This window comes from Podarcis filfolensis (assembly GCF_964270895.1).
Source record: "Podarcis filfolensis genome assembly, chromosome: 8".
Classification (NCBI taxonomy): Eukaryota; Metazoa; Chordata; class Lepidosauria; order Squamata; family Lacertidae; genus Podarcis; species Podarcis filfolensis.
The window spans coordinates 64278408-64305748 of NC_139611.1; the positions used below are offsets into that span (position 1 = coordinate 64278408).

The window sequence follows — 27341 nt, forward strand, 5'->3', positions numbered from 1 at the left end:
GGTGTTGACCTTTAAAGCCCTAAATGGCCTCGGCCCAGTATACCTGAAGGAGCGTCTCCACCCCCATCGTTCTGCCCGGATGCTGAGGTCCAGCGCCGAGGGCCTTCTGGCGGTTCCCTCATTGTGAGAAGCAAAGCTACAGGGAACCAGGCAGAGGGCCTTCTCGGTAGTGGCGCCTGCCCTGTGGAACGCCCTCCCATCGGATGTCAAAGCGATAAATAACTACCTGACATTCAGAAGACATCTTAAGGCAGCCCTGTTCAGGGAAGTTTTTAATCTGTGATATTTTAATGTATTTTTGGTTTTCTATGGAAGCCGCCCAGAGTGGCTGGGGAAACCCAGCCAGATGGGCGGGGTATAAATAATAAATTATTATTATTATTATTATTATTATTATTATTATTATTATTATTATATATCCTGTCTTTCCTCCAGGGACCTTAAAGCAGCATACATAGTCTCCCCCCCACCTGCCTGTTGGTATCCTTAAAACAACCTTGTAAGGTAGGTGTGAGGCTGAGAGAATGATTGCTCCAAGGTCACTCAGTGAACTACATGGTTGGGTGTGCATTTGAATTTGGGCCTCCTGGGTCCTAGTTTGACACTCTGAACCAGAAGTTCAAAGAGCACGGTGGGGCTGTTTGCAAAAGGGCTTTCAAACAGTCCCATGCTGCACTTTGTACAGTCTTGACAGCTGGGTCTTCAAAGCATAGCACCATCCGCCATCACCTATTCCCCTTGCATAGCTACAATTCCCATAATGGTGTAACAATCCTTCCTTCCAAGAAACTTGGAATTGTAGCTTTCTGTGGGGAATAGGGGTGCCCTAGCAACTCTCAACTGCCCTTAAATAAGTTCCAGAATTCTTAGGGGGAAGCCATGGCTGCCTGAAGTGGTTTAATGCTGCTTTAAATGTATTGTGCAGATGGGGGCCTAGGTTGGACATGAAGCCCACAGGGTGATGTCGGGCCAGTCACGATCTCACAGACTAACCTGCCTCACAGGGCTGTTGTGAGGATAAAAGGTGGGACACCAACACTGTTTGCCAGCTGGTGCTCGTTAGAGGAAAGGTAGAATCTAACTGTACAGTGGTACCTCGGGTTACATACGCTTCAGGTTACATATGCTTCAGGTTACAGACACCGCTAACCCAGAAATAGTACCTTGGGTTAAGAACTTTGCTTCAGGATGAGAACAGAAATTGTGCTCCAGCGGCGTGGTGGCAGCAGGAGGCCCCATTAGCTAAAGTGGTACCTCAGGTTAAGAACAGTTTCAGGTTAAGAACAGACCTCCAGAACGAATTAAGTGCTTAACCCGAGGTACCACTGTAATAATGTCTCATACCACTTTCAATTCTTAATTGATTACGTATTTCATAAATTGTATTATGTATTATATACCAGAATAATTGGATTAATCAGAGGGGAAAGCCTCCTATTGGTGGATTAAAAGAGCACTTCAACCTCCAATTCCTGCTGTTGGATCAAAGGTCTATTCCAAAAGAAAATAAAACCCCCACAACTATCTTGTAATTAGTTACCAATTAAGAATATGAGGTTAGTGAGTCTGTCCATATCTCCTATGGCAGAAATAAATGACTTGGGTTTCAGTCAGTGATGCATTTAAATTGTGGAGAATTTGCAATGTGCACATATAAATATTGCAGAGATTTCAGACTTCTTTATATGAAAAGATCAAGCTTAAGACAGGCAATAAGAAATCACGTCGGTTTGAGTTCTTGCAGTTAAGATCTCAGTGTTACAAGACAGCATTTTCAATACTATGGTCTAGTTTGGACTTGAGAGAGGTTATGTGTGAAAACACTTTGGCCCCAACCCAGCAGAAATTGCTCCTGCTTTAAGCCCCAGTGAAATCAGTAACCATTTTGCAGATGATGTGCAGCATGGAATGAATGCACACATGTTGAGAGGAGGGAGCAGGATTGCAGCTGTAGTCTCCACCTCCTACTTACACACATGGATTTATAAACGTGTACAGCTCAGGATTCCCGGTTGTGCAAAGAGAATCACAGGCGTGTTCAGTTGTATGCAAACCTTCAAATGAACATGTGTAGGTCAGGGGTGCAACTTAGCATGGCAATTCTGCTTCTTTTGCCAGCCCCCAGCCCCCCCCTGCGCGCGCACACACAAACACACCCACACACATACACCCGTTGCATGTTGTCTGGCCTAACAGGACAAACTGATAATCACAATTTCATGTGTGTCCTGTTGATTTTAATTCAACTTACACATCACTTAAGTCTTGCTGTTTGGGGCTCAAGGACCCTGATGCACAAGTTTTTTGGGGTTTTTTACATTATCTTCAGAGTTGGAAGGTACCATGGAGGAGAGGGCTATTGCTAGCCATTATGGCTTTGCTCCACTACTGCCTCCACAGTTGGAGGCAGTAATGCTTCTGAATACCAGCTGTGGAAACTGTAGGAGGGGTGAGTGCTCATCCACCAGGCCCTGCTCATAGGCTTCCCACAGTCATCTGGTTGGCCACTGTGAGAACAGGATGCTGGACTAGATGGGCCATTGGCCTGATCCAGCGGGCTCTTCTTACATTCTTTATAGTGGCTACTGCTTTGCAAGTAAGTCCTATAGCTCTGTCCTCCTATATACTCTTTTTAAATAAAAGCAACTAATACTGCAAAACCTGTTCTGGTTTTGGCTGATGGTGCATCTAATGAAGAACCTGTTCTCCCACAGTTTCTAACTCTGGGCTCTTTTTGGCTGTTGCTACTACTTAAACTTTCCCTGAGCATAGTTGCTTTGGAGGCAAGCTGTATCTCCTGCCTGAGGTTGGCTTGTTCCTTCCCAAATGTTTTTGACAGTTATTACATCATGCTTGTGTGTTAACCAAGGGATGAGATGTAATATATTCTTGCAGAATTACAGGGTAATATTAGAACATGCTGTTTCCTGTTGTGTTTTCTTGAGCCGTTTCAAGTTCAGCAACAGCCTCAAGCATGAGAGGGAAATGTACCTGGCCTTAATGATTTTTGTTTTCAGTAATCCTGTTTTTAGTTATAGAGTGACTGTTGTTTTAAAAGCTTTAGGAAGGTTAAGCATGCTTACACCTCGTAACCGGGAGTTCCACAGATGGTATCTGTGCTATGTGAAAAATTATGGCCATGGCTTGGCATAGTTGGACATGCTTAAGCTTGCAAGCGTCGGTGAAGTCTAAAATATGATGAACGTAGCAGTGGATTGCGGCCCGCTTATTGTGTGTTGAACATAATGCAGGTTAGTATAAGAATTGGCTGCTTTTGGCGAACCCTCACTACCATCTTTCTGGCTCCATCCTCAGTGAGGCAGCAATCCTAGATATGTTTGCTAGGGGGTAAGCCCCACTGAACACCCTAAGACTTGCTTCCAATTAGACATGTATAGGTTTGTGCTGTGATGATTATTTTTATGAAATAGACAACAATAAACTGCTAATTCTGTCTCCTGGGTTCAGTCACCAGTAGAAGGTGATAGTGATGATAGATTTTGACAGAAGCAAATGTGGTTGCTCTGAGAAGTCTTCTGTCTTCGAAAATCTGCCTTAGTTGGTGCTGTGTATACAGGGCGGTGGCTGAACAAAAATATCGACCTTTGCATCTGTTTGCTTTCTTGCACTGCTTTTTTTTTTTTTAAGTGCAGCTGCAGCATGGATTATGTGTTGAAGGTTCTTTACATCTGCAAGGAAGGATATTCTTGCTTGGAATGGTGTCCCTTCCTTCTTGGAAAGGTGACTCCTTCCTTCACCGTTCAGTGTTGAGTGTCTCCTTTTCCCCTTGCGTTGTGCCTCTCTTCTAATATCCCTCACTTGCTGGGTTGTGGTGGGCAATGAAGCTTTCCTAGTTTGGCATTGTAGAGCTGAAATAACATTAGTGCTAGAAGTCAGGAAGACTCTCCTTTAGATTATTGCCCTAACCAAAACTCATTAGGTGGCTTTAGGCAAACTTTTGTGTCTTAACCTCAGTGCTCCTCCAGTCTCTGACATGGGAATAATACTGGCCTACCTTCCAAGATTGTTGTATGGATTACTAAAATGAAGTTCATGAATATTGAACTGGAAGCCTGGGACTCCTACACTTTGACCCTATTTAAAACACCAGCATATCACTTTAAACAGTCAAGGCTTCCCCCAAAGAATCCTGGGAATTGTAGTTCTTTCAAAGGTGCTGAGAGAAGATCCCTATTGCCCTCACAGAGCTACAATTTCCAGAGCAGTTCAACAAACAATTCTTCTTCCCATGGAACTCTTGGAATTATAGCTCTGTGCAAGGAATAGGATGTCCTAACAGCTCTCAGCACCCTTAGCAAACTACAGGTCCCAGGACCTGGGTTCTTTGGGGAAGCCATGACAATTTTTTTAAGTGGTGTGATAATGCTTTAAATGTATATTGTAGATGGGGCCTGTGTGTGCTTTAAATAATCAACCTGACATCATAAGTGCCTTCACTGTTACATTTCCTTACATGTGAAATTCATAAACGAAATGAGTTTAAAAAGCAAATGTGGATAAAAGAGGACAGAACAAAAACAATTAAAGCCATAGCCCCAAAGAATAATAAGTGGTGATGTGGCAACCTGCATCAGAAAATTTTCAGTTTGCACGGGGAAATTTTCTGTCCTAGGGCATGATATCATTTTAGCATGTCTATTTTACTTGTATTTAGTAAATGAAGCTAAAACATTGATTTTGATAAGCCTGCCTAATATTTGTTTGTAGTTGTCACTAATTTATGTAATGGCCATTTTTCCTTGGACAAAGCAAGCACAGAGTGGGATGTGGGTCTATTTTTTTGGGTGGGGGAATTATATCCGATGTCCCTGCTTATAAAGTTAAATTATAATAGAAATACTTTCAAAAGTGTGATGTATCTTTACAAAAGGGTCATGGAAAGGTGGTGGAGAATGAATCCCTGACACCCCTCTGTTTATGGAGAAGATGTAAGAGAACTACATTTCAAAGAAAGAAACAGATTTTAGGTGCATGAGTTAACTTTTCAGTGCTACAAACCAAATCAGAGGTCCCCCCCAGTATCTAGCTGCCTCCATTCTAGCATCTGTAAATGTCCATGCTTGGGGGGGATATGTGCAACATAGGATGTGACCTGTCCTTGTGCAGAAGCTGCTGTTGGTCATGCATGGCTTGTCTCTCATGCTTAACACCGGCAAGGCCTCCCTATATGTTTGCCTCTGCACTTAAAGCTGCCTTAAGTTTCTGGATGTCTAAGGTTAAGCTGTAGGGTTATTTGGCCCTGAAAAACAAAATGTGCCAATGGTTGGGCCACTCTCCAAACCCATCCTGCTTCTCCTCTGCCAAAAAGAAAAAAAAACAGTACCATCTTCATTTACCTTTTGCACCTGCCACATCTCTGCTGTTCCGCCACTGCCCATTTTAAATATTGAGTATCAGTGAGATGAGCTTATGGGGCTTATGGGGAGATACCATAGCTTAGAGAGTTAGCCTGTGGTAGGTAGGTAGCTGTGTTGGTCTGCCGTAGTCGAAACAGAATAAAAAAATTCCTTCCAGTAGCACCTTAGAGACCAACTAAGTTTGTTATTGGTATGTGCAAGAAGTGAGCATGCACACGAAAGCTCATACAGTGGTACCTCGGGTTAAGTACTTAATTTGTTCCGGAGGTCCATACTTAACCTGAAACTGTTCTTAACCTGAAGCACCACTTTAGCTAATGGGGCCTCCTGCTGCTGCCGTGCCGCCGGAGCACAATTTTTGTTCTCATCCTGAAGCAAAGTTCTTAACCTGAAGCACTATTTCTGGGTTAGCGGAGTCTGTAACCTGAAGCATATGTAACCTGAAGCGTATGTAACCTGAGGTACCACTGTACCAATAACAGACTTAGTTTGTCTCTAAGGTGCTACTGGAAGGAATTTATTTTATTTTATAGCTTAGAGAGAGCGAGAACATACACCTGCATTATATGGACAAGGTCCCAGTTCAGCCCCCAGCATCTCCAGTCTTTTATTTCTTTCTTCAAGGAGCAGAAAAAAACTTCTGCCCGAGACCCTCTGCCAGTCAGAGGAGACAAATAGTCTGCTCTGATGGAAGGCAACTTCCTAAGCTTTTAGCATCTAAATTGCATGATGACTGTGTTTGCCCCCTGGTCTCTAATTCTTAGACATGCTGCCGTCAGGTTTTCAAGCTTGTCTGTTCAGTGATGAGCACAATTAAACAGTACTACCAGAAACCTTTTAGTGCATGGTTTCTCAATATGTGGTGGCCAGCCACTATTGTTGCAGCCATCAAGGCACCAGATTTCTTTTATGGGCTGGAATATGACTCTGCTGTCACATTCCATATCTGCATACATGCACATGATTCCGTAATCCCTTCTGCGGCCACAGCTGCATACCAGTTTGAGGATACTTGCTGTAGCTCAGGTGTGGGTCGAAGGAAGGCTGAGAGGTGGCCCGGCATCTGCTGGCTTCAGGGCTTCTTGCAAAGAGTTCTGGACAAGCGCAAACTATGCTGGTATAATCCAGCAAAGCACGACTTGCCCTTAAGCAAAGGGATAAAGGGTTTGGAGTTGTTTTTTTCGTGTGCCGTTGGACACAAAATAAGGAGTTGGAAAAAATTGTGTGCGGCTGGAAAGCTGATAGTGTGCAATTTGTAAAATGGGCATTGTGTATGGGGTAGATTTCACATGTTAGACATATATGCTTATGAAGCACTTAACATGTCAGGAATAGCATGTACGCAAAGTATGTAAGGGTAGAATGCACTCAGTTAACTGTCCAACCATATTAAAACATTTTATTCTTTTTGGTGAAAATCTCTGCTTGCTGCACCTTTGGGCAGTTAATGCTTTATCACATCCTTGCATATATCCTTAAAGGACTCCTTTTCTGTGTGCCTGTTAGTTACTGGGTTATGGCAGATTCATCAATGAATCGCTGCTGTATAGTAGATATTGCAGAGGGTTGGAGCAGATGACCCTTGGGAGTTGCTTCCAACTCTATGATTCTACGATAAGAACTACTGACTCCTATGGAGAAACCACCACTGATGCCAGGGTGTAAACAAGGAGCAAAGTATGCTTTGTGTTCATTCAGCTGTGCATCTGATGGGGGATCTTTGCAGTTGGAAATTCTGCTTTTAAAACCCTGCTTGGGAACACAGAGCACAAGACGACATATGGCTTTATTGCTAAGAGATCCTGCATATCCGTTTAAAAACACATCAGTGGACCACTGGGAATTCTAGTTCTAAAAAGAAAAGTGGCATCCATAAGCCTAAAGATAGCTTATCCCTCCTGTTGTCCTCTGCAAACAAAAACTATTGGATAACACTTTTTAGTAAAATATTTATCCGTCCTGCTTCTTAACTGTGGAGAGGGAATTTTCTCTGTGGAAACCCCTTCAGCTATGTATTCAGTTCGAAAGCACGTCAAAGTGCAAGTAGATAAATAGGTACCGCTCGGGCAGGAAGGTAAACGGCGTTTCCATGTGCTGCTCTGGTTCGCCAGAAGCAGCTTAGTCATGCTGGCCACATGACCTGGAAGCTGTACATCGGCTCCCTTGGCCAATAAAGCGAGATGAGCGCCGCAACCCCAGAGTCGGCCACGACTGGACCTAATGGTCAGGGGTCCCTTTACCTTTTTATTCTGAAAATGCGCCTTTTACCCTGACCTTTGAGATACATACAGTGGTACCTCGGGTTACATACGTTTCAGGTTACAGACGCTTCAGGTTACAGACTCTGCTAACCCAGAAATAGTACCTCAGGTTAAGAACTTTGCTTCAGGATGAGAACAGAAATCGTGCTCTGGTGGCGCGGTGGCAGCGGGAGGCCCCCCCCCCCAATTAGCTAAAGTGGTACCTCAGGTTAAGAACAGTTTCAAGTTAAGAACGGACCTCCAGAACAAATTAAATTCTTAACCTGAGGTACCACTGTATTTTGGACCCACCCTGTTCTCTTAAGTGTCACTTGCTTTAATGATTTAATATTGTATTTTAAAATGCTTGTAGAAATCTACTAATTAATAATAATAGGTTGTTTCCAACTAAGTTCTACCCAGAGTAGACTGACTGAAATTAATTGATGTACACTAGTCACACCCATTCATTTCAGTGGGTTTAATCTGAATATAAGTAATGTTGAATACAACCTAATAGTAGTAGCAGTAGCAGCAGCAGCAGCAGCTACAGCAACCTGACTTATGCAGGTGAATTACTCCAGGATTCAAGAGGGCTGCCCATCACTTTAATTGTTATATAGTCAGTGGGATATTCCTAATGGTATATTTCAGTTCCTTAGGGAGAGAAAAAAATGTTTCAGTCTTGCATGGTACATGCATGACAGGCCTCTATCTGAAATAGGATGCTGCTGTGTCTCTAGGTTGGGCTTGGAGAATACTTCTGGTCTTGGATGGAGAAACAGGCAGGGCTTTGTTTTAAAGCAGGTACTGTACCTTGGCTGTTTCAGTGATCTCACTGGAAGAGACTGTGGCAGCGGTACTCCTTTTTATTTTTCCCTTACAGCTTTTGTTTCATTGGGGTTGGCATACATAACTTTCCTCAGGCAGCAGTTTTGGGAGTTATCATTAGGGCTGCAAATTGTCAATTATTTAGCTTATTAAATGTTTTAACCACTTGGGCTTCCTCCCTCCAGCATCAAAACACCTTTGAAGATCTTTGAGTGCTTCTATTTGAGAGCTGCTATTTTCTAACATACAGTACACGACCTGCTAACTAGCAGAAAAAAGGAAAAATGGAAAATCCAGGTGTCATTGCTGTCCAGTTGTTGCATTCTGGTATTTCCTGTGTTTTGTCCTTCCATCTCTTAAGATTATTCTTAGTATATATTAATTGATTTATACCCCACCTTTTCCCCTGATAGGGTTCAAGACAACTTACAGATAAAACAAGAATGGCTAAATACATGGGTGGAAGGGCAATCATTAAAAAAAACCACCTGCTTTGTGGTATATTTAAGGGCAATTAATGCCAGCCTTTTGCACAACTGACTGGACTGGCAAAGCCTAATTCACTCCAGCATTTTCTGGTGGCAGCACTGCTTTTTACCTGTCCAGAATTCATAGGACTTTTGTTAAAAGTTAAAAAGCAGAGGTAGGGAACATTTTTTTCAGCCTGAGGGCTCCATTTCCTCATGGGAAAACCTTCTGGAGGTCACATACCTATGATAGGTAGACCAGACGCAGAACTGTGGGGAGCAATAGGTGTGTCTCCTACCACTGTAGAATCGGCTACACCCCAGCCATGCAAAAGTGAATTGTTTCTGGTCCTTCTCTCTTTCTCTTTCTCTTTCTCTTTCTCTCTCTCTCTCTCTCTCTCTCTCTCTCTCTCTCTCTCTCTCTCCTCTCTCTCCCCCTCTCCCTCTCCCTCTCCCTCTCCCTCTCCCTTGCACATGGACATACACACTCTCTTTCCTCCAGCCAGGCAAACAAGAAGCATTATCACAGTTCAAGGGCACATTCCAGCCAAGCAAAAGCACTCAGGAGTGGACCAGTAAGGGGTGTTGCCTGGGGAGACTACCAAAGGCGGGACAGAGAGAGCTGGAGGCTGCATTTGGCCCCCGTCCTGAGGTTGACCACAACTGCTTAAAGGAAGCGGGAGGTTCAGTTCAGCCCACTTCCATTTCCACTCCATGAACAGAGTGTTTACCTGCATTGGTCTCTGGCACCTCTCCTATCATATGTTCTGTGGTGCAGTCCCTTTCCCCCCCAGCACTTCTTTTTTCAACAGCTACCTCTTACCTTTTGTCAACTTTTAATTCTTGCACTGAAGTGCAAGTGTGCAAAAGAAAAGAAAATAAAAGAAAATAGACAAGTAAATGTTCAAACTCTTTTCTTTGGGACGGATATTGTTGGGGCACCCACTTTTCCCTCTGGTGTTGGGGTGGCCTCTGCAGGACTGTAATGGGCACTAATTCAAGCATATTGTGTAACCAAAATGAAAGACCATCTTTTTGGGGGAGTGCAGTAGACCAGCGTGTTAACCGCTCCTAAAATCCACACTCTTTGCACGAAGCTGACTTAGTCAACCTATCTCTTTTGTGCTTCCTGTGAGTGTCAGATTACTCTTTTTCTCACTGCTGCTGCTGTCTCTGGCTTCTGTTCTTTCAACGTCAAGCATCCATGGCTGTTTAAACAGGGAATAATGGAGGACTGTTAGGACTTGCATTGGAAATAGTTGACCCTATTTCCCCTGCCCCCCCCACAACCTGCCTTTGTTCCACAGAGTTATCATGCCCCCTTGAGGCTTGTGCAGTTAGTACAACTTGCATGGAAAGCACATGGGGAATTTGTTTGTTGTTTGCTGGGATCCTAACCTACAGAGAAGCCATTGCTCACAACTGGGGAACTTGCGGCCCTTCAGATCTCATTAGGCTCCAGCTCCCATCAACCCCAGCTGGTATGGCCAGTCATTGGGCATGATGGGAGCTGTAGTCCAACAACATCTGGAGGACAAAAGGTCCCCCCCCCCGCCCTGATCTGAATGTAAACTCATGTTTCTAGGCATAGGAAAGAATCTGTCCTTGACAGTTTTTGAGCATTGCTTGGAAATATAGGAATCCGTCATATACCACTTCAGACCATTTGTCCATATTGTCTACATTGATCGGCAGTGACTCCTCAGGGTCTCAGGCAAAGGGTCTTTCCTAGAACCTGCTTACCTGATCTTTCTGTGTTGGGGATTGAACTTCAGGTTGGGGATATGAACAGCAGGTGTTTTGCCTCTGATATGTGGCCCCCATGATTCAGTAGGGCAGCCCCACGGGCAAGATGCTGCTGCTTCCTGTCGGCTCTCCTTGCAGGAGGTACCTGAGCGCCCAAAAGTGCCAGAGTCAGTCCCAGCAAATGGGAGATGCAAATGCAAATTATGTGTCTCTTGTTGCAAGAGGCACAAGGAATTTTACAACTCTGAGAACTCATTCCGCATTAAACCACAAAAGCACTTTGCTTAATCCTACCAGCAAGTACAGACACTGGCCTGAGCTGTACATACAGCAGAATGAGGTGGGACTGAGGTGATAGAATGGGCTGCACCACTTCAGCTTGTAGCTTCTAAGGGGGGTTCCCGTGAATGCTCTTTCTTTAAAAACAAAACAAACAAACAGACAAAACTTTCCTGAAAATAGAAAAGCAGCACAATAGGGAGGAAAAAGAGCTGGGATGAATTTCCACTTAAAGGGGAGCATGTGCAAATATGACCACCCCACTACAGTGTGAAGTGGTACAGTCTATTCTGCCACCTTATTCTGTTGCATATATAATGAAGCTGGCTGAGGTTTCTGACCTTTCTTTTCTTTCTTTCTTTTTGCACACCCTAGAAATACACCAGAGGTGTGGAATGTAAAGGAGTCTGGAATCTAAATGTTTAAAATGAAACAGAAGAGCAAGAGTGTGGTTGAGGCAGAGGGCGTTCTTATTTCCTGCTGCAGTTATTTGCTAACCTGAAACTCAGTCTTGTGGCTTTACCATCCCTTAACTTACTGGATTAGTCTCCTGCGGTGGGGGGGGGGGCAGGGAGGACTCACAAACCCTGTTCCTATGCCGTGTAGCAGAAAATTAAGCTTCGGGATTTGCTCACATGAGAGGTAGTGATGGCCATCAGCTTGGTTGGCTTTAAACAGGGTTTAGATAATTTCATGAAAGATAAGACTATCATGGTGGCTAGTCCTTATGGCTATGCCCTACCTCCAGCGTCGGAGGCAGCCTACCTCTGAACAGAAATTGCTGGGGAGCACCAGCAGGAAGTGTGCTAATGTGCTTATGTCCTGCTTGCAGGTTTCTCATAGGACATGAGCACATTAGCTTGCAGGGAGACAAGCACTCTCTGGAGCCAGAGGCAATGACAGGCAGAGCCACCCGCGGACTGGTTGTAAGTAGGCATGCAGTTGATAGAACAGTGCCCCATTTGCCCTAATGGTCTAGCTTCTGCTTGTGTGTTACTATGGATCATGGAGGTTAACAGCCAAATTTAGGAGGAGGGAGGGACAAATTAAATGTGTCTTTTTAAAAATCCTGCCTTTGTCAATTAACTTGGGGTTCACAGCGAAAGACCCAGTGCACTTCCATGGAACGTACCCCTGTTTTCCCTTAGCTCGGGTCGGCAACTTCCACCCCTAAATTGATTTTCTCATTTTTATGAGGCATCCACACACTGCCAAATTCCTCTTTAGCAACTGGCAGTGTCTATTTGCAGCCTCCTGGACTTCACACCTTCCGGAAGAGGGTTTCCTTCCTGTGACAACTTTATCTTCCTTGTAATGAGAGATTGAGACATAAATAACCACCTTTTGTTCATTTGTGAACCTGTGTTGTGTGGTTGTCTGTAGGATGGCTTTACTGTTGGGCAGAACAATTCAGACCTTCTCCACACCCACCCAACCTGTTCATGGCCAGAGTTTTGGCTTCATCTAAGGCAGAGATGGGGAAGCTGCGGCCCTCCAGATGTTGTTAGACTCCCAACTCCCATCAGCTGCATCTAAAGAGACTCCACTCCTCATCCCTGCTGAAAGAGCTTGAGATTAAGAGATTGTCTTGCCCATTTTGTATCTCTTCTTGTCCAACCAGTGTTAGTGTAAGAAGAGGTGGGGAAGAGGTCTGGCCCACAGACCTCTTTAATGAAACATGTCACCTGCCCCATATCTGATGCTCCCCGCAGTGAGCAGTTAAAGGAGCCCACGATGCTCTGCTTGCTCATGGGCAAGCAGGGAGAGCACTGGGGGCTGTCTCAGATGGAGAGAGGGAGCTTTCCCGATCCCCAGCTGAGCTGCGCAAACAAGCTGCCTTGTCCCAGCCTGCAAACACCTGGGGGAAGCTGCCTCAGCTCTCATGTGAGCTGGGGCAGTTTCCCCCAGTGTCTCGCAGGCAGGGGCCAATGCATCTTGTTTTTTCAACATTGTTGTATGTCACCAAACCACAGTGTTTGGCTTGCGATACACCGCGATGTTGAAAAGCTGTTATCGCCCTTCCCTAGTAGATGGTCCCTCCCACCTGTCAAAGTTGACCTGCCACAGTGGTGAAGAGAGAACGATGTCGCCCACCGGGCCAAAAAGCCGCCCAGCTGCAATAATTTTCTACACCTTCCCTTATTAATAAGCGATTAGGTAAGTGATCATGGCAGGTGTTTAAATATTTACTCGTACATGCAATACAAAATAAATTAGGCGTAAGTAGGGTACTTCAATCTCTGGTTTCTTTTGTAGTTTAAAAAAAGAAAGAAAGAAAGAAAGAGAAAGAAAGAAAGAAAGAAAGAAAGAAAGAAAGAAAGAAAGAAAGATAGATCTAGGTTCTACTAACACACACTTCTGCAAAAATAGAAATAAAAGGCTTTAAAATGTGCAGAGGGTGTGAGAATCAGAGGCTAATTTTTAAATTCAGATTCTTCAACACAGCTTTCTAAGGCGTCTCCCAAACTGGTTATCTATCCTGGCTTTTGCCACCACCCCAACTTCTCTGGGTTATTTCCTTGGGTGGTTTTTCTTCTTCTATTATTCTTTCAGGCTACTGATTTAGAAACTCTGTTCCGGGGAACTTTGAGATTTCTTGATACCTTATCAACCGTTTCCTCTTCGGTCAAAATGTTTAAATAACAGCAGGCAACATTCCCTGAAAGAGAACTTGTTTATCTCTGCTGATCTTCCTCTGCAGTGCTCTGATGCCAGAGACCTGTTTTGAGGGATGTGCTCGGTACACTGAGGGGACAATGAAATTTTGGCCAAAGAACTGTTTTGCTCCAGTGTACTCCTCTGAGCCCTCTTCTGAGGAACCCCAGTGTGTTGCAATAACTGACAGTGTTCCCTGAAGGTTGAAAGTTTGAAAGCTACCGCTGTGAACTGTGCCAAGTGTGCTGGTTGCGCCTAAACACAGCTCTTATCATTTTCCAGAAGAAAATGGTGTCAGCACAAGTCTGTGCGTGCAGCACTTGCTTATGCACACAGTAAAAGTGTATCAAAGCATGCAAGGGAGCCAGATGTGTGTGTCCGCTCCGTGTAAGCATTTTCTCACAAGCTCTTAAGTTCTCCTTCAATCTTTTATTGACCTTTCACAATACAGCAGTAATTCTGTCTCGCTGAGCAGTTTCATATTGTCTGGAGACTTGCCTTGCCCACCCATCCCCTAAATATGAAATGATAATTGTCCAAATTGTTTACAAATGAGATGTCACATTTTTGCTCGCTCCCCACGTTTTAATGGCTATAACTTTGAATGCAGCTCTGGGTACAGCTTCATGCTATTCATTTTCCAGGGCTGTGAGCCATAAAAATGCCTGCGTAGGGAACAGTAGGGTGTGCCTGGAGTAACTGTGCATGTTTGGCTCTTGTGGCTTCCTTACATGTTCATGCATGCACACACATGTATATCTCTATACATCAGTGTTTGTCATAGCCACGTATTGAGGCTGTAGTGGCCAACCTCTTCCCAGGAAGTAGCCTCAGTGCACACATAAGAAGGTGGAAGTGCATCTCTGACTATCCACAGCAAGGCTCGCATTCTCCATACTGGGAATGCCATATTTTGCCATCCATGTTACAAAACAGCAGTGGGAGCTGGGGCTCTGGCTCAAAGGCTGCCTGTGGCCCTTGGTCTAATTTTCATGTGGGTGGGAGGAGCCTGGGCCCCTGGCCAGAGCCACCTGTTTTTCCCCCAGCAGCCCACTGGACAGGATGCAAAAAAAGGAGGAGTTGTTGGAGAGTGAGTGAAGGGGGCAGGCAGAAGGTTCCTGGTTCAGTCCCTGGCATCTGTGGGTAGGGCTGCAAAGTCTTCCTTCTGAAATGCTTGATTGCTGCTGCCAGTTAGTGCAGACAGTACTGACCTACGTGGACCCAAAGGTCTGACCTTGTATGTCCTGTGCAGACATTTTGCAGGCATTTTGTGGGGAAGGACCGTAGCTCAATGACAAAACACATGCCTTGCATGCTAAAGTTTTTAGGTACATGAAGTTATGATCTGAGTCTGACATAAGGCAGCTTCATTTGTTTAAAACACCCTGGAGAATACAGTATTGTACTCTAGCCTGAATACGGGTGCCAGGGGAATCTCCTTGGGGAGGGCATTCCATAACCAGGATCCTGTGGTGTCATTCTGTGATTTCTAGATGTCAAGGAAGCCCTAAGAGTCCTTGGCAAATGTGAGCATGTTGGTATGGAAGAAGGCACTCCATTTGGGTTAACACCACAATGAGACCAACATTTATTTGATTCTATTATTTGTGTGTGTTGTGATCTGCACGTGCAGGCTTTTTATATATAGCCTTCAGAGTGAGGCCAGAAGCCCACTTCTAGTGCATAGTGCAAGAGACAGCTGCTGTTTTGGAACAGCTTTTATCACACCGACAGCTTCCTGTTTATGAAATTCTGATCCGTGCTCTGGTTGTAACCAATACTGATTTAGCCACCTTCTACAGGATGCATTTGATTTCTGTACAGGAGAATGGCTGGCTTGCCTCTCTCTGTCTTTTCTCTATCTGCAGATCCACAACTCTGCTGGGAGATCAGAACATCTCCCAATCAACTGGTGCTTGTGTGTGTTAGCCTAGCAGCTGCTAAGGTAGCGCAAGAGCTATTTCACACAACCTGCAAAGGTGTAGGGGGTGGGAGAGGAGAGTGAATTTGGACAGAGTTTGTAACTTGCAGAGAAGCAGTCAGGCATCTGGTCTGTCTAGGGCTCAAGCCAAAATTCTTTTTCCATGCTGGTATTGTATTACTGCAGAGAGTTTATCAGTAAGCAGCAGCAAAGCAACTGCAGTCAACGCACTCAAGTGGGATTTTCTGTTATACACTCATATCAATTTCCATTCTTATACAACAATTCTTTTCTTTTGGAAAAGAAAACATATAAATAAAATTCACATACAAAAAAGCACTCAAGTGGGAGTCTAGAACATAAGAAAAAATGAAAAATTTCAAAGGATGGCTGTGTTTTGGTTTGCATATTGTTTTGACAAGTTCAAATTAGGTAAGTTTTGCCATTTAAAGCAAACTGAAAAATATATATCTTCCATTCCTACTGCTGTGCAGGTCTGCCTAGATTTGGGAATTCTGCTCTGTTGTAGCCACAGCAAAAATTAAAGTCAGGGTGACCTTTCTTCCCAATTTGTTAATCCACAACACTTTTCCTGCCTCTAGTTCCACCCATCATCCTTTCTGGCTCTGCCCAGCACCAACACACAGCCCCTGCCCTCAACAGATTATAGACCCTCCAAGTGTCCCCAGGGACAGTCCCACTTTTACAGAAGCTGTCCTGGTTTCTGATTTGATCCTGAAATGTCCCCCTTTTCCTTAGGACGTCCCTATTTTTATCAGAGAAATGTTGGAGGGTATGGAATTATCCAACCCCTGAGCCATCTGAAGGTAGCCCTAAATAGGGAAGTTTTCTTAATGTTTAATGTTTTATTATGTTTTTATATATATTGGAAGCCGCCCAGAGTGGCTGGGGCAACCCAGTCAGATGGTTGGGGTATAAATAGTAACATTATTATTATGGAATAGGATGCCCCTATATTCATTGGAGAAATGTTGGAGGATATGATATTCCCCATTAGGGCAGGGATTTGCTGGGCTCCATGTCGCAGCCAGCATGGCCAGTGGTCAGAGATGATGGGAGCTTTAGTTAAGCAACATCTGGAGGGCCACGGGTTCACTCCAACTGCTTTCAAATTCATGATGGGCATACTGCACTTGGATCCCACCCTTCCTCCTAGAAGCTCGGTCAGGTAAGAATTTGTCCTGAGTGTACCCTTCACAACAAGCTTGTGAGGTAGCTTAGGCTGGAAGAAAGTGAGCGACCCGTGGTTGCGCCAAGGGTGAGCATCACAGCTGAATGTGAGGAGGAGATTCCAAGGCCCTATCCACTAGTGAACTGTAGTGGTTTCAAAGTCTGTACCTTGAAGGAATCCTCTTCACCTTGACAAACTTCTATTCATGCTTATGATGGATTCTTTGGCTTAGAGTGCATATTAAGTCCCATGTGACCCCATACAGGCCTTTTCAAGGGGTGCTAATAACTGCCTTGCACCAGATCAGACTTACTTATTCATCTAGCCCACTATGGTTCAACCCTGACTGACAGTGGCTTTCCAAGTTCTCGGGCAAAGAAAAGCATTTCCCACCACCTGCTTACTGATCCTTCTAACAGAAGGTATTAGGTATTGAACCTGAGATTTTATACGAAGCAGATGCATGGATGAGATACCTTGCAATCACTATGAATGAACTCGGTGTTCTCTAGAATACACCCAGTGCTTCAGTGCCTTTATATTGTGGAGGAAGTTCAGCTATGGTGGGCGAGGTGTCTTTTTCGCAGAAGTGTATCTGCTGTTAACTTCTCGTTTAAGGAGCCCTTGCTAAGCTTTTGCTGAACAGAAGAGTTCCTTGGAACACATTTGAGATTCCCTGCATAGTTTGAAGTCCAGCTTCAGGGTGATTCTCCAGATGATGATCAAATCTTAACTTTCTCTAGAAAGTTCTCTGCACCCCTTGTTTGCTCCCATCTCTATATGTATATGTAACCATCCCATCTCTATGTAAGGCAGGGATGGGGAACCTGTGATACTCCAGACATTGTTAAACTTTGACTCCCATCAGCTCCAGCCAGCCTGGGCGAAGGTCAGAGAAAGTAGGAGTTGTTGTGCAGCAACAACCGCACCATGTTGGCTTCCTCTGCTGTGAAGCATGTCATCTGTACCTGTCTCTGATCATAATGTTATTGCGAAGAAGGCTGCTTCAGAATGGCAGTAACTTTCTGCAAATGATACATTCATTCTTTCATACACACACCTTACGATTTGGTGGTCGATATAGGGGAACTGTGTGGGAGTGGTCGGCTCTCCACGTTTCCACATCAATTTGTGATTTTTAAAAAAAGTCCTCATGAAGATTCATCAGCAAGTCAGTTCAAACATCTCTTAATGGATACATCTTTGTGTGCAAGTTTGCCAAATATACACATTTTTTGCATTGCAATTTCCCCTATATCGTGCATCCTTCTGTGCAACTCTCAATAATATATGAATTCTGTATGCACAATTTACCCTAGCATATGCACTTTTTGAATGCAGAGAAGTGTTAATTTTATAGGCCAATATTTTAAAGCTGTGTTTTGGTTCACATATATTGTTTGGAAATGTGCAAATTAGGTAGATTCACATTTCTGCCTTTTCCCTATCTGCGAAGCACATTAGGGATCACACCCGAGGTCATTTGCCCTTTCAGTACCTTTCTGATTCATCAGCTGGGCTGCATGCTGGAAGCACTCTGTGGTTTATCTGTGGGGAAATTACACAGTTTCCTCTAGGCGGAAAGTTCCAAAATATGCCCAGATGACATAGCGCTGCTGCCCAGAGCAACCCTGCTGGCGTCCATGCTCAGGAGAAGGTGGCTAGCAGGCGATGGGAAAACAACTTCCTAGAGCTACAGAGATGATGAGGCTTCTCTTCCACACCAAGGCAAGTGTTATGATCCCTTGTGGTTGTTTGGGCTGGACTGGGCTGGTCTGTTTGCAACACAGCTGGCCCCCTGCTGGTTTGTCTGCTTGGAGCAGGGGGCAGAAGGCCTGAGAGATTACCAGGGATGTGTGATGAGAACTGAGGGCCTGTGGGCAACTTTTAAGTGTAGATTGTTGCTAGATTGTTGTAGAATTTGTTGCTAAGTTTTGGAAAGTCCAGAATTTTAGGGAGGCCCTCTAAACTAAAGGGATGGGGGACGTTGCCTTATACCAGCTGACATTGTTTTGTCCATCTAGCTACATGTTGTCTCCGCTTAGTGGCAGTGTGTGTCCAGGGTCTCTGGCAGGGAGAAGTCTTCCACCTTTGCCTGCACTTCAGGCTTTTCAAACAAATTCACTGGCCATCGCTAAGTACTTTTTGCTGCTGCTGCTGTCCCAGCCAACGGATGAGGTTTGCAATATTGTTGTTGGAGTTGTGAAACTGTTTTAGTTTTTTGTAATACTGAAGTTTGTTTATAGTGGGTATTTTAGTGGTTGCAAGCTGCTTTCAGGGACAATTTTAATTTTAAAAATGATGAGATATTTTTTGCAGCCAGGATTGAACGTGTCCCATCTGAATGCAGTGCTCTGCCACTCAGCCAGGTTTATTCCATTTATTATTATCATTGTTATTATTAGGAATACCTTTCTGTGAGTGAATGAGAGAGAAGAAGTGGGCATTTATAGGCGTCAGGTGGACTAGTAGCCAGACTCAAGGGTCAGCTGCCTGGGCTGCTTCTTGTGGTGGCACATTGACTTTTGGAAACTTCCCTTCCCATTTGCCTGGCACCAAATTTAATTTCTCCTCAACACTGAATAAAAGCATTTCTTTTTTGCTGGGGCTGTGGGCTTTCATGGCTTTTAGATCAGTCTTGCTACCTGCCTTATGTATCTGCTGCTGCTTTAATAGTGCTATCTTAAACATTGTTTTAATCTAATGAAATGTTCGTTAGTTGCCTTGATTGAGACACTGTTCTGAATGGCAGAACAAAATCATCTTAAAAGGATTTTAAGTAGGCTGTATTTGGCCTACTGGTAATTACACTGGGTGATATTGAGCTAAATCATACTCAAGAATAGATCTATTGAAATCAATAGGCTCTGGACCATTTATTCCAGTGGATCTACTCTGAGTTTGATTTATTTGTATTTAACTCTAGGTTAGCCTTTCCCAACCTGGTGCTCTCCAAATATTGTCTAGTAGAAATTCCTCTCATGCCTGACCGTTAGCTGTGCTTGCTGGGGCTGATGGGATTTGTAGTCCTAAGTATCTAGAGAGCACAAGTTCGGGAGGTTATCTTCAAGGCAGCAATAGCTAGAGACCCCTTGGTGTATTTATCCATTTTTGGTTTATGGTTCCTGCACTATATTTATGTTTGTGTGTGTGTGCACTTCTTTTGCATATGCTATAAAGGCTAAGATCCAGATTTGTTTAAAGCGTCTTCTTTTTTTTCTGAACAAACAAACAAACAAACAAGCTCACAAAACCCCAAAGTTTTGACTATTTGCACATATTTAAAAGAAGAGTTAAAGGGTCAGGAGGTGGTAATGTGTTTCAGCTGATGGACGATTTGGCTTGGCACTTTAAAATGGCACCTGGCTTTGCCTGCTTAGAGCTGCCGTTCTGCAGGGTAAAGTGCCATGTATTAGGTGCCACCATGAAGATGGAGGGGATAAGTTAAGGGTAGGGAAAAATTTTGGCCTGGCAGACCAGATCTTTTACCTCCCCATCTCCACACCACAGATCAGCTATTGACACCAGGGGACTGATAGGTAGGTGCCCCATGCACTTGTCACAGCCCAAGGGAGGAGGGGAAGGGTCTGCTGATTGGAGTACACTAAACTGAGGCCAATTCCTGTTCCTTCCTGAAAGTGAATTGCACTAAAATGTAGGTGTTTAGTGGTATGGATGCACAAAATACTGTACAAGAAACAATAAAGCATATCTTTCTTGATTTATGCAGGGTACACTTTTTTCTTTTAGAGGGGTCAATGGAAGGAGGAACATCAATCAGAAGCTGTCATTGTCGCCTCTAGCTCAGTACTGTCTGTACTGATTGGCAGCGACTATCCAGGGATTGACTTTTTTTCCCACACAAAGCCTGTGCTGCACCAGTGAACTGCATTTACCTCTGTCTGTCAATTTGACCCCCGTTTCCGATAAGCCTAGCAAGTATTTCATAAATGAGTTGCCAGGGAATTTTGCCCATACTGTTCCTTCCACCTTAAAAAAAAATAAACCCCAAACCTAAACCATCTAAATAAGCTTTGAAGAAGCAAGTTCCTCTTTATCTTGGAATACAAATGAACATCCTGTTTCCAAAACCACCTGCAAGATACGGAAGCGGGTGAAATGGCAAGAAAAGACCGTATGCGCACACACCCACACCTTTTCATATCTTAAAGGAAGGGGGATGTGCAGGATACATATCTCCTGAAAGCTTCTTGAGAGCAGGGCTTTGCCTACCAGAGGAAGCACAGCAAATCAGTTAACCAGCATTGCCCAGCCTGGTGCCCTCCATATGCAACTCCCATCACCCCTAGCTAGAGTGGCCACACGAGCTGGGTCTTATGGGACTTATCATCCGAGGGGCACCTGGTTGCCAAAGACTGCAACAGATTGTTCCCTGGGTGTGTGAGGTTGTTGCTGGCTCCTTCTGCTTCAGCCTTGGTGCTTGTCAAAATATTTGCCTGGTGGTTGTATAGAGGGAGAATTCTGCCTGTGGGGAGGGGGAAGTTAGCAGGATTTGTAGTGCTGCACAGTTTGCATTATTTGGCGGACAAGGCATGTGTGGATTATCATTGCATCTAGCCTTGGTTGGTACCATTCAGCAACTACTTGGCTAAGGCCTGTCTTTGGCCTTGTGATTGCTGTTGTTTATCCCTTTTTTTTCACTAGAATCCCTTTGGATTCAAACTACACCCAGGTTTTCCTAACAGAGGCAAAGCTTTAGATCAAGGGCTATTATGGTTACAACAGAAGAACTCGTTATTTGGGCTCGCACATCACAACCCTGTGAAGAAGATAGCAAGTGGCTCCTGGTGTGATGACCAAAGAGCCTTCATGACCGAGTGGGAATTGGGACCTTGATCTCCTCAGTCAGCGCCACATTATTATGCTAGTCTTAGGAATTGGAGCACGGGGAGCTGTTGAGCAATGGATTTTCAGCAAGGAACCCCCTTGAACCTGCAAGAGGCAGTTTGTGCACCTCACCACTGACACCCTTCTTGGATGGGCTCCACGCTGCATAAGGATGGCAGTATCAGCACTGGATTAGTGTTTGCTCTTTCTTCTTCAGCTTTTAAATGGTCAGATACTTCCCGGTTACAAGTTTGCGGCTTCTCTTTTTGGCCTGGGCTCAGAGAAACCCAATTGTTCCGGAAATGGTTCCCTCTTCTTCCTGCCAGCTGTAGAGACTTTGCTGCAGATTGAGATAAGTGGAAGTAAGAACAGCTTTTGCAAGGGACTCTTTACAGTTCACTTAGAGAGTCCTGCTTGCAGGAGGCTTGCGGTTTGAGCATTTATTTGGTTCATTTCCTCTGCTGTGTTTTTGTGTTTGTTTTTAAAGTGTGTTAAAGAGCTTATCCTCATCTCTGCACATTTAAATCAGCTTGGGGGTGGGGTGGGGTCGTTACATCCAAACTTTTTCAAGAGACATGCCCTTCAGATGTGTTCCTTTTTGCACTTCAGCAGTTGTGGAGGCAGAGCATCTAGGAGATGAAGTAATTTACAAAATAAAAATGAAATTGGTTGCACGTCGTCGTCCCCTTCCTTGCACGATGCAGCTGAAAGACAAGTGTCCTTTAAATGCCAACAGGCAGAGAGGCCTTTTACCTATATGTAACATTATAATAATTACTCCACTCATCATCATTATTTTTTTAATTTATTATGCCATCAATGCACATGGTACTTTGGAGTTACACAGGGCCAGTCTGGTGGAGTGGTTGGGTTGAGACTAGGGGGGCGAGGAGTTCAAGTCCCTTTTCAGCCATGAACCTTGTTGACTGGCACTGGATCTGCTGCTGTCTGGGCTGGCCCTGCCATTTGTTAACATGAGTCAGGAAGATGAAAGAGTCACATCCTTACTCCATTGGCAGCAGTGCCCCGCCAACCTAAGTCTGCCCATGTCAGTCCTCACCTGCCTTCTTACATGCATCCAGTTTGGGGGGTGCTCAGCTTCCTCGTCCTTAGTCTCAGTGTTTCCCCTTGTAGAACTCAATATGTAGGGGCAAAACTAGAATGAAGGAATGTAAGGCAGAGTTGTTCCACATGGCCTTTGGCTTGGAATCAACTTGATCCCCTTCCCTTCAATCCTTTTTCCTTTCTCCTTTTGTGATGGAACTCCTGTTTGGGGACTTCCTTGGCTTTTTTTCTGGCCCACATAGGACCAGTCTGGATAGTTGGCCTTGGTGAAGATTTGACGTTTTCATCCCCAAAAAGTTTTTGATTTGAGTTTCTACGGAAATGAGGCTGCATTTTAATGTTGTATTTTAATCTTGTTGTATTTAATGGTGTATTTTAATCTTGTTTTTAAGTTGTATTTTAATCAATTGGCTAACCGGGTGTTAGCCGTCCTGAGCTGGGTCTTGGCTCGGGAGGGCGGGGTATAAATAAAAATTATTATTATTAATGAGATTGTTCTGGCTCCTCCAGCTACTGTCAGGCTGGCTGCCTTCTGTCCCACCAGCCTTAAAGGTCAGGTTATTTGTTCTAAATCTTCCAACATTCAGCTTCATTGGATGCCCACGGGTCCTCATGTTGTTCTCCCTCCTTCATAACTTTTCAATGTCCACTTTCTCCATGCCATGCATAATTTTATGATCTTCTATAAAATCACCTCTTTCTTGCCTTTTCTCTAAACCAAAAAGCTTACGGGATTGCACCCAGGACCTTCATCATGCAAAACAGGTGCTTTATTACAGAGCACATCAAGAGTGCTTACAATTAACTTCTGTTGTGGATGCATGCTGCAGGAATGAAAATGGGAAGTTTTGAGAGAGGATTCCTACTTGAGTTTCAGCCTGTGCTAGTACAAGATCTCAGGAGCAATTCCTAACTCTTACACACAGACAGTTGGACATAAAGACTAAGGAATCAGGACTTTCATTCCCTTACCTTGAAAATGAGGCAGGCACTATCTTCCTCTCATCTTTTCAGCATCTATTGAAGACCTTCCTCTTCCAACTAGCCTTTTAAGTGGAGGTCATTATCCCAGTCTGAATTTGCATTGGAACTATTTTAACTGTTTTTTAAAAGTGAAATTGTGCTGAAATATTGCTACTGTTTTTATACCTGGAATTGTTTTTGATTGTTTCATATATGAAACTGTTTTGGATTTGTTTTTACACTTGTTTCATGATTTTAGCTGTTTTACTTGGTTGATAATTTTTTTCCAAAGTTTTTATAAAGTTCAGTTAAAGACCTCTCAAAGAAAACAGAGAATGTACCTCGGGTTACATACGCTTCAGGTTATATACGCTTCAGGTTACAGACTCTGCTAACCTAGAAATATTACTTTGGGTTAAGAACTTTGCTTCAGGATGAAAACAGAAATCGTGCTCCGGCAGCGCGGCAGCAGCAACAGGAGGCCCCATTAGCTAAAGTGGTGCTTCAACAGTTTCAGGTTAAGAACGGACCTCCAGAACGAATTAAGTACTTAACCCGAGGTACCACTGTATTGTATTGATAATTTGCTTTCTCATTTGGTGAACTGACAAGAAATTGTACGTTAGGAACAAAATTGGATGAGATTAGGACAATGGAACTTATGCTGGTTGAGCGTGTTGTGTTGGTCAGAAAAAGTTACTCATCCAAGTTCCAAATGAATTCTTGAGGTTGCAAAACTGTTACATTGGTCGCATCTTTTAAAAACACAATGAAAAGAAGACATTTAAGCTACCTGTGGTATTCTTGTTGATTATTTTTGTAGAGTTAATCATGCCAGCTAACAGACGAATAATTTATTGTTAAATGGAGTTCAAATAATATTAACTAAAGCACAAAACATTATGTAAAGGATCTTACATTGGTCACTATGGAATTACTCCATGACTTGTCTGCCACTGTTCTGTAAAGAGTATACAAACCTGTTGGCCCTTACCCAGAACAGTGGTACCTTGGGTTACAAACACTTTAGGTTACATACACTTCAGGTTACAGACTCCGCTAACCCGGAAGTAGTACCTCAGGTTAAGAACTAGCTAAAGTGGTACCTCAGGTTAAGAACAGTTTCAGGTTAAGAATGGACCTCCGGAACGAATGAAGTTCTTAACCAGAGGTACCACTGTACCAAAAAGTATCCAAATTCTGCCATCGAACACAAATATGTATGTAAAACTTTTTTGTGGCATATTAGCATTGCTCACTGCCTGGTGCTTCTATGATTCAAACTGATTTTGTCACAAAGAAAGAAAGAAAGATTCGCTTTCTTTCTTCCATTCTTTTTCTGCTGCTGCTGTTGCTACTACTACTATATCAATATGAACTGGGAATTTTACCAGGAAAAATTGAAACCTAAGGTTCAGTAGATAATTGTACTATGTGTTGATGAGCATGGAAGTCACAACCTTTTGTTTGTGCTATACTTTTGACACTTTAGAGGAACAGCGTCAATTTGGCTATGTCCACAATTTGATATCCATGCTTCAGATGAACATATTTAGAAAGTGTTGCTGTTGTTTCAGGTTCCATAGACCTCCTGCTCAGACACTATTTTCTCATTTTGTTTTGCAGGCAAAACGGAACACCACTTGGATAGAGAGAGACAATGTGAACACAGCAGATAAGGTAAAAACTGCATGCTTGCGGAACACCTGTTTGGGAGAGATGTCTTAATTTGTGTTCTCACCTTACTTCACAAGCAGATACTGGGAGATGGGCTGATTATTTCTGTACAAGATTTGAGTTGAGTTAATGTAAGCTGTCTTTCTCATTCTTTCCTTTTGAGGTCATACTGTCTTTGTGCTTTTAACTCTGCGCGAACCGAAGTTTGGAAGTTTGAAAGGGTGGAAATAGGTTATCTAAGCAGGGAAGATAGGACGGCATTGTTAGTCACATAACAACGAATTCACCAATATGATCCAATCCCCAAAATCAAACATGGTGGACTTTTCAGTCTCTTGCAGACTGAAGGGCTACAGCTAACACCCAGACTGAGGGGTCACAGCGAACATCAGCTGCCTGTTACGAACAATTCATATTTCCGTTTTCATGAATGAAGTAGATAGCGAAAACCAACAATTGGGGGCCGTTTTACGGTCCTGCATCTTGAAATTACAGTATTACAAATAAAGTTTTAGCCCTCGAAATTTTTTGATGTGGACCAAAACTGAGATTTTAGTGAACAATTTATTTTGGGTTTTATTATTTGTACAATCACTTTCATGCACTTAGAAAAAAACAAAAGAGAGAAAGTGGATCTCTAAATTATATCCACTACAGTATTACAGGCTAATGACTTGATAAGGTGTGTATATGTAATATGTTACAGGCGCCACATAAAAGTTGTTCCGCATTGTAAGAAATTGATATTTTAGTGTGGGAGCACCTACGCTCTGGAATTTCCTGCCTACTGACATCAGGCAGGTGCCTGCTAAAAATATTTTTCATTTAGGAAAGCCTATCCAGGCAAGTTGAACGTTGAGGTGTGTAAAAACTGGTTTTAGCTGATTGCTGATTTTGACTATTATTATAATGTTTTTAAAAGTTGGTTTTTTACTCTTTTTATTGACAATTTTCATTGTTTTACTCTTTTGTAAACTACCTTGAGTGTTTTTTTAAGAATCAAGTGGCATATAATTTTTGTGAAATGAATAAATATGGATAAACAAACACAAATATAGATACACATGTACACAGAATGAGAAAAACAACCTGACCTTTGCCTGCCTAGAATGTAGCCTACTGATAAAGGTCAGATTCCTATCAATTTTCCCACCTACTTCTGCCTCTGGGCCCACCTGCCATCACCATGTGGCCCTCCAGAAGTCTGTTCATGAAAGAAATGTGGTCCTCGTACTGAAAAAAAGGCTCCCCACGCCCCCTGCTACAAGAATTAAGGGGAGAGGCTTCCATTTGAACAGGAAAAAGTGGAACTGGAACATGAAAGAAGCTTGAAGGTGTTTAAAGTGAACTAACCACAAGTGTTTTGGTTTGAGGGAGGGCCGGAAGTGCTGTTTTTAACCTGCTTTGCTTCTTAAGGCGGTCCTACCTCCCTGCTTCCCCTTGGCTTGGCTTTGGGTACATGTATCAGCGGCTGGTCCCCTGCGAGACCCAGAGTGCGCCCCAGCTGATGGTCTGCCTGCAGCCACCAGCCATGCTCCCTTAGGGGACCTTGGGGACCTTGTCATGAGAGATGTGCCGCTCTCGCCAGAGTGGGACGATGAGTGTGGCTAAGGAACCCAGGCTCCCTCGCATCCTTGCCTTCCTAACGCTGTGGATCAACGGGAAGCGCCGCCCCGAGCCTTGCAGCCTCCCGCTGCCTCCCGCAAGCAACCTCAGCAACCCGGTCAGTACTTTGGCTTGGCCTGGCGGACAGTCTGTTCTAGCTGTGCTTATTTGCTTTTGTAAGCCGTAGCAGCACGGCAGCTTCATGGATGATGGCTTTTTCTTCTCCTTTGGGTGTACTCTCATCATCTGGCTGGTCCAAATGCCAGCTTGTTGGAAAAAAGCAGATCTGGGTGTGGTTGGTGCCAGGAATGGGAACTGTACATATGAGTCCTGTTGAAGAAAGGAGGGATGCAGGAAGCTGCCTTCTGAGTCAGACCACTGGTCCCTCTAGCTCAGTATTGTCCACACTGACTGGCAGTGACTATACGGCATTTCAGACAGGGATCCTTCCAAACCTTATCCAGAGATGCCGTG

At 43.8% G+C, this 27341-nt stretch overlaps 1 protein-coding gene across 5 annotated transcripts in view; it reads left to right on the forward strand.

The window, feature by feature from the left end:
* Positions 1 to 27341, forward strand: part of RPS6KA1 (ribosomal protein S6 kinase A1) — a 116350-nt gene that overhangs the window by 58464 nt on the left and 30545 nt on the right. Inside the window, exons 1-2 of one of the 5 annotated variants that reach the window (XM_083627092.1) lie at positions 2933 to 3251; positions 25212 to 25265. In XM_083627092.1, coding sequence (XP_083483218.1) covers positions 3246 to 3251; positions 25212 to 25265 — 60 coding nt within the window. In that variant the 5' untranslated portion in view covers positions 2933 to 3245. Of the gene's footprint in view, positions 1 to 2932; positions 3252 to 11754; positions 11868 to 18309; positions 18438 to 25211; positions 26986 to 27341 lie in introns of those variants that run through there. The other 4 variants (XM_083627089.1, XM_083627091.1, XM_083627088.1 and 1 more) reach the window with 4 other exon arrangements.